This window comes from Ursus arctos, unplaced genomic scaffold (assembly GCF_023065955.2).
Source record: "Ursus arctos isolate Adak ecotype North America unplaced genomic scaffold, UrsArc2.0 scaffold_1, whole genome shotgun sequence".
Taxonomy (NCBI): domain Eukaryota; kingdom Metazoa; phylum Chordata; class Mammalia; order Carnivora; family Ursidae; genus Ursus; species Ursus arctos.
In genome coordinates this window covers 88,130,591-88,141,299 of record NW_026622763.1, presented here as the reverse complement: position 1 = coordinate 88,141,299, position 10,709 = coordinate 88,130,591, and the positions used below count along the sequence as shown (strand labels likewise).

The 10,709-nt window shown below is 38.2% G+C and overlaps 1 protein-coding gene across 1 annotated transcript in view; it reads left to right on the top strand.

The window, feature by feature from the left end:
* The first annotated feature begins 1,191 nt into the window (after positions 1–1,191).
* The window catches only part of ABCA12 (ATP binding cassette subfamily A member 12), a 172,368-nt gene continuing 162,850 nt past the window's right edge, over positions 1,192–10,709 (top strand). The window contains exon 1 of the mRNA XM_048213947.2: positions 1,192–1,554. Within this exon, the coding sequence (XP_048069904.1) occupies positions 1,486–1,554 (69 nt within the window). The 5' untranslated portion in view covers positions 1,192–1,485. The remainder of the gene's footprint in view (positions 1,555–10,709) is intronic.

The window sequence follows — 10,709 nt, the reverse complement described above, 5'->3', positions numbered from 1 at the left end:
TCTAGTGGAAAAAATAAGAAACACAGGGTCCTTGAGAGAAATATAAACAAAGAAATATGCTGGATTCAAAGGCAGGTGAGAGGATATCCGAAGGGTATTTCTCAAAAGGCATCATAGAAGACATCAACCTGAGGATGATATTGAGAGGTAGGATCTTAGAGAGGGAGGAGTTTATCTCAGGTTAGAGGAGATGGCATAAGCAAGTCAAGGACCAGAAAGCAGAAGTATGTTTGCACATTGTAATATGCATGAGTTTGGCAAGCAGTCAGACCGTAGTCGACTATTGAAAAAGTGGCTGGAGCCAGGTTGTGAAGGCACCGATATCAGAGGGAGTAGTTTGTCATTAAGGTGTATAAGCAAGGTTACTCCTGGAAACCTTTATGCCAGAGTTCTCCTTCACATGTATCCTGAAATCACAATTAAAATTACTTAATTAGAAAGTACCTTGAATAATTTAAGCATAGAGCCTTTTTCTTTTCTCCTAATTTACAATAGATTTCTTTTGCTGATTTGGATATTCAAGTGCACTAGAACTCTGCTATATCATAAAGTTAGTAATGTCCTGGGTCAGCCTGTGTCGTCTTTAATTATAAAAACCTTAAACAACATGACTTTCCTGCAATGGATACATGAACCCATCCCCCAAATGAGGGAATCCATTGTATGTCATTTATTCCACCCACAGACTACCTTTTATTTTCTGAAATTTGTTTAACCTAATAAATTGTAACAGAAGGTGAAACCTGGGCAACACACATAGTTACTTCCCTCCAAATCAAATCATTCAACTTAACTTCAGGCTAAAGATGGGAGACTTTCTCCATGGTTGAGGTTCAGAGTGTTTTAGCTGAGCTCTGGCCTTATTGAATTAAACCACTCTTAATGACAATTTAAATATTATGAGTCACTGGGCCCAGAGTCTGTAAAATGCTATGTGTCCTGCCTCTGCTACTATGTAGAAAAGAAGGCGAGAGAATGTAGGACAAGTCCTACTGGCCTGGCAAGAGTCCCACCTAATTCCTCATGACGTGTCCAATGCAGGTGACACCTTCTGGAAGGTGTGGATAGGCAGTTAATTTCATGGAGGGTAGGAGGTGTGGGTTCAGTTTTTTTTTTTTTTTTTTTTTTTTTTTTTTTTTACAGTAGGGCATTATCTGAATGATACTTACTCATTCTCTCTTGAGGCTGGACTTCATGCAACAAGCAATAACTGGATGTTATTTTAAAATAAGCAAAGCCACTGACAGGTCTGGTCTGGGTTCTTGTTTCAGAGGGAAGAGTTGGTTGAGAAGTGCTCCTTGGTCAAGGATTAAACCGAAGGAAAAATCCAGCAGCCGAAGAACTGTGGGTTTCTTACCCCAGCCCTCAGGAAAGCTATGCCGTGAAAAGGCTTTGACCCATTGACACAGCAAGTTGGACAGGGTACCAATTCTTCTGTGGGTTGGAGGAAAAGAGAGGAATTCTTTTGTTCGTGGTGTTTGAAGGATGGCTTCCCAGTTTCATCAGCTTCGGGTGCTGGTCTGGAAAAATTGGCTAGGTGTCAAAAGGCAGCCGGTGAGTAGAAAAAGGGAAGGGGGGGCTGCCCAGGGACAGTACTCCAGGCAATCCTAAAATGTGATGTTAATGAGAGGTAAAAAGAGAAGAGTTTTAAGCCATTTTCTAAAGCAGAAATAAGATATTTAGAAAACATCCCTATATCTGTCTTATAGCTAATGGGGCAAGTCTAAACATACCCCCAAAGCTGCCTTTTGATTTCAGTAAATTAAAAGGGTAAACCAGGACATGCACTGGGCAAAGAAAAGGATGTACTTTGTGTTTGAGTTTGAACTAGTGTTGAATTCTAGGTTTCAGGTCAAAATACTTTCAGAAATTTTCTTAATAAATGTAGCTAAAAATGAGATGAAGAAAAATATCAGATGAAAGGAATAATAAATGGGAAGAAATGCATTTGAAAACCAAAAGTGATGGAAAGCTTGTTTGAAAAGTAAGATATAGAAAGGAAATTGTTTGAAGGCTGTTGGGATAGAAAAGCTTCTACAAAATTTCAGTACCTAAAAATTATTTACTAGAAATGCCAAACAAGAGTCAATATCTGTGCCATACTTCAGGAGTATTATTGAATCACTTAACTTTATGGCTACAGTCTCTCTACTCTATTGTAACATCTTTTTTGTGCTCTTACATTCATGTTTGCTTTTTAAATTACAAAGCTAGCTATCAGATCCTCATCAGATAGGGTGTAGGGAGATTGAGAAAGGAATTGGCTTCTATGGGTCATCACACATTCAGAAGAATGTATGAAAACCAGAGAAATTCAAAAAGGCTTGCCATATATTTCACTTTAGAGTGGCAGTTCCCAGACTCAAATGAATAATATAAATATCATGCAGATAATGAGGTCCTAGAAACCATCTGTGTACCTAATCTCACTCTGAGTTTGCTCGCTGTGCCTGACACCTTACTTAAGTGTTCTGATGTGTATATTGAGAAAGAGAAGGAATGTTACTCAGCTCTGTGAATGTGGTGGGTAGGATTTAAAAACCAAAAGATGTTATGTGATTGTACTGATGTGGGGTTTGGACATAAAATTTTAAATCATTAATATTTTTTAGTTAAATCATTAGCGTTCCTTTTCAGTTGGAAACAACACAAAAGAAAACCTGCCATAATTATTCCATGGTAGGTTACATGTGGAATTCAGCAGGAAAAGAGTCTGGATATGTGGTTGTGGTCAGAAGATGAGAGCTGGTTTTTTGGTTATGCTTCTCGAAAACTGCATGACCTGAGTAGTATAGCTGTTCTCTGAGTACTGGTTTTCCTCTTTGCAAAATGGGTCCATGGCCTACCATATCTGTCTCATAGAGTGGTAAGAACCAAATGTGCCAGTGTATTTCAAAGTGCTTTACAAATGGTGAGACACTTGGCAAATAGATTATAGAGGGATTTGGAGTGATGTGTGTGTTGTATTTTATTCAAAGTAATGGTGAAAGGAAATCCAGGAGAAGGGAGTGTGGGAGAGAGGAAGAAGTTTATATATAGTGCAGTTCTTAAGTGATGAAAACTCACTAGTCAAAAATAAAAGCAGAGAGGAACTGAAAACATATCTGTTATTGCTGATAAACTGAATGTTGAGGTTGTATATTTTCCTTACAACTCTATTTTACCTAAAAATTAAAAAAAAACCCTCAGATGAATGCATTTTTTTCATTGAGAAATTTTATCTTTAGAAACCTTAATAAGTCCTTTCCTTATCTGTAAAGTAGCTTGTATATCAATTTTCTACTTTAGAGTTTTTCTCCATTTTAGTCAATTTCTGTTGTATATGGCATATTTAAAGGAGGTGGAACTCAGGCATGCTAAAACATTTTCACCATGATGCCTTGTATTATTCTTATGTAGTCAAAATCCCCAAAAAGCCCCTGGTAATTATACTTTTGCCCAAAGAAAGAAAATACATGATCTGTTAGTTCATTTGGGGACATCAGAGGGTTCAGATCTTAAGGCTACCTTGAGACCCAGGACAGGTTAAATGTTGGTTGCAGGAAATGAAATCAGAAATAGTTCTGAATTTGGGGAAATGCAGAAGTCCCAGTTGATTCCATTATGACCAACTAGAGGAACACAGGAGACCTTTAGAAAATGGTGGTGCCCAAAGGAGAGGGAAAGACAATTCTAGGTGGAGGGCAAGAGGGCAAAGAAAGGTACATCCCTTCTTCATAGGTTGCCTCGGGCCAGCCCTATTTCCTGCTCTTGGAGAGAGGACGTGAGGACACAGGTGGAAAGGATATATATGTGATGAATGAAAAAAATTGTGAAAAGAGAAACGATAAACAAATTGAAAGAGAATGTGAAAAGAAGAGGTATATAAATTTGAGGAGAGGATGTAGTCTGTATGTAGTGACCGGACTTTTGTCATCCACCAAGCAATTATTTAAAATGCAAGTATTTTTATTTATCTCATAATCTTTCTGAATATGATACTTTAAAAATGCAGTTTGATACTCAGGAAAATAGAAATGAAGCTGTGTGACACTGGAAATATATAGTCTTTAGTGAACGTTAAAGAATAATCACTACCAAGACATCCTCCTCCACTGTGTTTTTAAGAGATTCTGTCACAAAGCAAGATGGTGGGAAGGATAGTCTGTAAAGGAAGAAGTTAGGAATCTACTAATGGAGAAACAAATAACATACAAGAAAAAAAAAACAAGAAAAACAAATGTATAGTGAAAAATATCAGAGCAGGGATTACTGAGGGAATATATTATAAAAATATATACTAGAATAGAAAGTGAGAAAAAGAATTTCAAACACCTATATAGTCTAAGAAATAGAAAGGTACTAGAACAAGCTAGATGTTGAGTTTGGCTACAAAAAAAAGGAAGGCAGGGTTTTCAATTTTGGAGGTGATATCCCTCAAAATTGTTCTGAGAGTAAATGTTTCTCTTTAATTTTTTAATAAAATCAAACATCAGAATTCTGGAATATTTGGGATTATCTAACTGCCTTAATTCTACAGGGCCCCAGAGAGCTCAAGGCACTTGTCTGAGGTAACACAGTGAGCTTAAGGACTCAAAGTCAGATTTCCCCCCCAAAAAGATGTATTATTTTCACTACCTCCTGCTGCCTCCCTATTGCCACTGAGTTGAGTTTCCTTTTCCAACATTCTTGGATCCCTGCTCAGAGTTCAGTCAACCAGTGAAGAGATCATATTTGCTAAGGAGGCCTTAGATATTGCTGATTTTCTAGTATTAGTGGTTACTTCAATTCTCAATTACATGGCAGAAAAAAAAATGAATGCAAAAAGGGGTGTGAAAAAAATACATTAAGCACCAACAGAAATGTTAGGTAATACAGAAAATCAATTAGATGCAGTTGCTACCCTACTGGGCTTGTAATTTAATTCTAGAAATAATACAAACATGAAGATACATTCCACTGGAGATGGTTAGCAACAGGGAGGCTCACCTAATGAGATGCTAGTTAATGATAGGAAACTGAGTCCTGGCACAGCAGAGACTGCAGGATGAAAGACTAGATAGTGCAAGATCAGAGTTTATCTTTCATTAAGAAGATGAATTCTAAATAGGCATATCAAGGATTGACTTCAGATCTCTATAGAAGTGGAATCTAATTCCGGACTTACGACAGAAGAAGAAAAATTACCTTGAGCTATTTATTTTAATCTAACTGTTGGGCTAGGGGGTCGCACTTTAGCTCAGTTGGTAATAGAACCAGTTTTTCTATCACATTCCCACAACTTGACTGATTTCTAACACTTAGGGTTTTTTTAAGATTTTCTTTATGTATTAGAGAGAGAGAGAACAAGCACGCACATGAGTGGGGAGAAGGGCAAAGGGAGAGAGAGAGAGAAGCAGACTTGATGCTGAGTGCGGAGCCCTGTTTGGGGATCAAGCTCATGACCCTGAATGACCTGAGCTGCACTTAACCAGCTGAGCCGCCCAGGTGCCCGATTTCTAACCCTTTGGCTAAAGTTTGATACTTCCTCCCCAATCCCCATCTTGCTCATATAACATCCCCTCACAGTGTCTAGAGAAAGAAGACGTGCTAGCTTCAAAATTTTGGAGAAGTTGGTCAATGCAGTAAGGTAATGTTTTGACTAAAGCAATTTAGGATTAAACTGTAATCTCAAATTTAATTATACATTGGATTAAAATAAACTAGGTCCTGAACAATTCAGGCAAATACCTGATCAACTGTCCCAGGCCCATTTACCTCTTCCAGATCTATAACATTTATTCCCTTAATCCTTTTAATTGTTGAAAAAAAAATTTAGATCTACCTGTTGATATTGGTGCTTGTCTCATAGCAGACATGCACGTTTTGTTAGTTTAGTCAAATGATAAAAAGCAAATGAGGGGTGCCTAGGTGGCTAAGTTGCTTAAGCATCTTGATTTTGGCTCACAGTTGTGAGATCAAGCCCTGTGTTGGGCTCTGCGCTGAGCTTGGAGCCTGCTTACGATTCTCTCTCCCTGCCCCTCTACTGCCCACCCCCCGCAAGTGAGATGAAGTTGTTTTAGGAATGAGAGCAATAGAAAAATAGATTCGTTTAAAGTCCAATAAAAGGCGTTGTTTTAATATATGCATCATAGAAACTTTACCAATCTCAAGGGGTGCCTGGGTGGCTCAGTCAAATAAGTGTCTGCCTTCTGCTTAGGTCATGATCCCAGGGTCCTGGGATTGAGCCCTGCATCAGCAGGGAGCCTTCTCCCTCCTCCCCACTCTTGCTCTCTCTCAAATAAATAAATAAATCTTAAAAAAAAAGAAAGAAAGAAAATTTACCAATATCCAAAATGTATTGTAATCTGTAGGTATAGATTTCAGAAAATGTCCTCTCTCCCAGTTTTTAGATGAGTTGTTTCTATGGATGGCAGTGTTCAGTAGCAGAAAGCCCAAGTAACTGATAGCTCTGCCACTTCTGTTTGCTTGTTTTGGGGGTGGAACTAAGGTTTATTCCAGATCTAAAATAGCAACCTCCTTCTTCAGAACATGAACCTGGGAATCTTCTTATTACCACCAAGTAAACAGTCATTCTTGATTTATAGGACAATGCAAAGGAAAAGAACGGGAGAAGAAAGAAGAAACAATGTACTGTATATGTGGAAAGTTGGGCCTTTTTTACTTTGAAGCTTGTAATAAAAAGTTATGATTCTAGGGGCCCCTCCGTGGCATAGTCAGTTGAGCGTCTGGCTCTTGGTTTCATCTAGGGTCTTGGGTCTCAGGGTCTTGGGATGAGCCCCACCTTGGGCTCCACTCTCAGCAAGGAGTCTGCTTGGGATTCTTTCTCCCTTTCTGTCTGCCCCTCCCATTCGTGCTCTCTTGCTTAAATAAATAAATAAATAAATAAATATTTTTTTTAAAGTTATCATTCTAGATTAAGGGGCAACTTTTAAATGATTTTCAATGCTCTTATACATTGAACTAATAAAAGTATAGTATTGTGATCAAATAGAGCTAGTACTATATCCTATAGTGATTTGACCACACAGCTTAATGATTAACTGTTCAGCTGCTGAAGCCAGACTCCTGGGGTTCAAATACCAGCTCTGCCATTTAGTGGCTTATGGAATGAAGGCTTATTTAATCTCTTTAAGATTCTGATTTCCCACCTGCAGAAGGAAATGAGGTGATTATATTAAATGAGAAAAATGCATGTTTAGTATTTAACATAGCATCTCACACATTTTTTTTTAAATTTATTTATTTATTAGAGGGAGAGAGAGAGACAGCCAGCGAGAGAGGGAACACAAGCAGGGGGAGTGGGAGAGGAAGAAGCAGGCTTCCCAGTGGAGCAGGGAGCCTGATGCGGGGCTCGATCCCAGGACCCTGGGATCATGCCCTGAGCCGAAGGCAGACACTTAACAACTGAGCCACCCAGGTGCCCCAGCATCTCACACATTCTAAACCATCAATAAATATTAGCTATTAGCATTTGGACTATTACATTGAATTGATACGAATTATAATAAGACCACTTGACAAGAATTCATCCTGGGGAAGATATTTTGAAATCATATTATCAGAGAATTGTTGAAGGAACTGGCATTGGTACCCCAGAGGAGAGGGGACTCTGTCTCTCTTCAAATATTTGCAGAATTCTCATGTGGAAAAAGGGACCAAACTAAGAGGAAAGTGTTAGTTTCAGGAAGGAAGATATCACCTTGATATGAGGGGGGAAAAATTCAGACAATGTGAGTTGTCCAACAATGGAGTCTCTTGAAATAGTGAACTTCTAGTCACTAGAAGCATTCAAGTAGAAGCTGAGTAACCATATGGCAAAGCTGTTTTCCCTAACTTTTGATATACCAATCATTCTGGACTTACTTCTTTTCCTGGAATATTCCACCCTCTTTCCCATCTGTGGGTCTTCACCCATATGTTTCCTCTGCTTGAAAGACTCCCACTTCTTTTTCACATCCCATCCAGCACATACATCCTTTCTTCTGCCTGACCCTTCTTAATCTTTTAGGTTTTAGACTCAGTTCCCCTGCCTTTATCTTCCTTTTGCACTCTCTGCCCTGTGTCTTAGCATCATCTATTACACTTGGTTATATTATTTTAATGTTTTCCTTCCTTAAAAGACTGGATTTTTTAATTGTTCTATCCTCAGTACCTGGTATACAGTAGGTGCTCAATAATTTTTTTATTGTATTATGAATGTAAGACTCTCTAAGACCATGATTCCAGGAAGGAATGGAGAATCTTCATCTGAAACATTTTATTTTTGCTGATTTTCAAATTAGGCAAAAGAATCCCCATTGGATCTTGGAAATTATACTGATACTCAGTATCATTCATTTCAGACACAACCAACTTCAAACCACCCTAGTGCAAGGGACACAAACTCAAATGTCTGTACAGGAAAGGAAGTAACATGACTATGTGCGGTGGGCCAAGCACAAGGCAGTAAGGAATGGTGACATTTATGATGAAGACTAGAGCGTGGATGCCCTATTTAACAGCATTCAAATAGTAGTAGTTTCCTCCAAGTTTTAAATATATGGTAACCCTTATTAATTTAAAGTTCACCTGTATCTTATTTTCTTATTTACTTTCAGTGAAAATGATTTTTAAGCATAATAAAAATGGTGGACACGAATAGAATCAGATGGGCCAGCAGTAATTAGAATAAAAGGTTCTGACAAAGTAATGGTGTATGAATTCCCCAAAGCTGAAATTATGTGCTTTGCTCAGATTTTTCAGAAAATTAGATTTGAGAGGTTTTCAAAGATTTGAGATAATAGTTCTTAGCAAATGCAGAGGCAGATGTTACTAGGTAATTCAAATTAGTTAATAGGTACTGCAGATCAGCTCTAAATGAAAATTTTGGAGTGAATTTATATTTGGTTTACTCAAGGAATTTCTTAAGATTTAAATTTGAGATTTTGAGTGGATGGCTTTGCTGACTTCAAGGTCATTGAAATGTGTCCTGCCATCACCATTAATTTCCCAAACCTTGTCGCCTGTGTGCAGTGGGATAGGATTCCCGAATATGAAACATGTTTGTTTTTTTTATCTCTTTTCTTGGCTCTTCATTTTTTCTCTTTTGCTGTTTTTTGAAAATTGGCTCTGGATTTTTTTTTTTTAAGATTTTATTTCTTTATTTGATAGAGAGAGACAGCCAGTGAGAGAGGGAACACAAGCAGGGGGAGTGGGAGAGGAAGAAGCAGGTTCCCAGCGGAGGAATCTGATGTGGGGCTTGATCCCAGAACACTGGGATCACGCCCTGAGCCAAAGGCAGACACTTAACGACTGCGCCACCCAGGTGCCCCTGGCTCTGGATTTTTTAAAAAGAATTAATTTAAAAATAATTTCTAAATTTTAAATTTTGAAACAGTTTCAAATTTAAAGAAAAGTCGCAAAGAAAAGAAAAGTACTGTTAAAGAAAACAGTACAAATAACTTTCTTTGTAGAGCCAGTTGAGATTGATGCCCCATTACCCTGGGTACTTTAGTGTCTCTATTTTACAAACAAGGACATTCACCTTCATAACTCAATATCACCTTCAGATCTTTAGACACAATTCAGGCTCCATTATTTGTCCCAATCATATCTTTTATAACAAAAGATTCCAGTTCAGAATCATGTTCTGCATCTAGTTTTCATGTCTCTGGTCTCCTTCAGTCTGTATCAATTGGTTAGTGTTTCCTTGACTTTTGTGACCCTCACACATTTTGAACCTTTAAGACTAGTTGTTTTGTAGAGTGTCTGTTGTTTCCTTATTTTTAGACTCTGGCTGTTTATCTTTGGCAGGAGCACTACAGAAACGGTGCTGTGTTCTTGCACCATTGCCTCACATCAGGAGGTACATGATGTCACTTTGTCCCATTTTGGGGGGAAACTATTTTGAGACTGTGTACCTATCCCTTCCTCATTAAACTTCCAATTTATCTGTTTGCTTATGTATTTATACCTACATAGATTACAGGATTCCTTGTTTATTCAGTTAAATGTAATTTTTTATTGTGTTAATATATTTTTTTAATATTTAAATTTGGCCAGTGGGTCAAATTTGATGCTTGAGTTTGTGATAGGCTGGTATCTGTGTCGTATTGCCATCCCCCTCATTTTCTTTTCTTTTTTTTAAAGATTATATTTTTTATTTGAGAGAAAGAGAGCATGAGCAGTAGTGAGGGGCAAAGGGAGGGGGAGAAGCAGGCTCCCTCATGAGCAGGGAGCCCAATGTGGGGCTCCATCCGAGAACCCTGAGGTCATGACCTGAGCCGAAGACAGAAACTTAACCAATTGAGCCACCCAGGCTCCGCTCTGCATCATTTTCTGACATTCTCTAAGCAGTGTATCTATCACCCTTCTCTCTCTCTCTCTCTCTTTGTATGTCTGTACATATATTCTGTAGCTTTGGCTGGGCTTGGAAACAGTGAGACTCCAATAGCAATGAGCACACCTAGCTCTCAGCTGTATACTTAAAGAAGCTAGGGTTTCTTGGAAAAGTGGGTATTTCCAGGGTTGGGACAGAGAAAATACATGATGAGGCAGAAACAACTTTTCTGAAACCAGAAAAAAAGGAAATAAATAAGTTATACACACCCATTTATAGCTAAGTTTCATGTCTCTCTATGCATTTTGAAATCCAGGCATTCATACCCATATCTTTAATTCTAACCCAACACTATAGCAGTCTTGTTTTCTTGTTTTTCATGTTAATAATTCCCTTGATAGATAGTGAG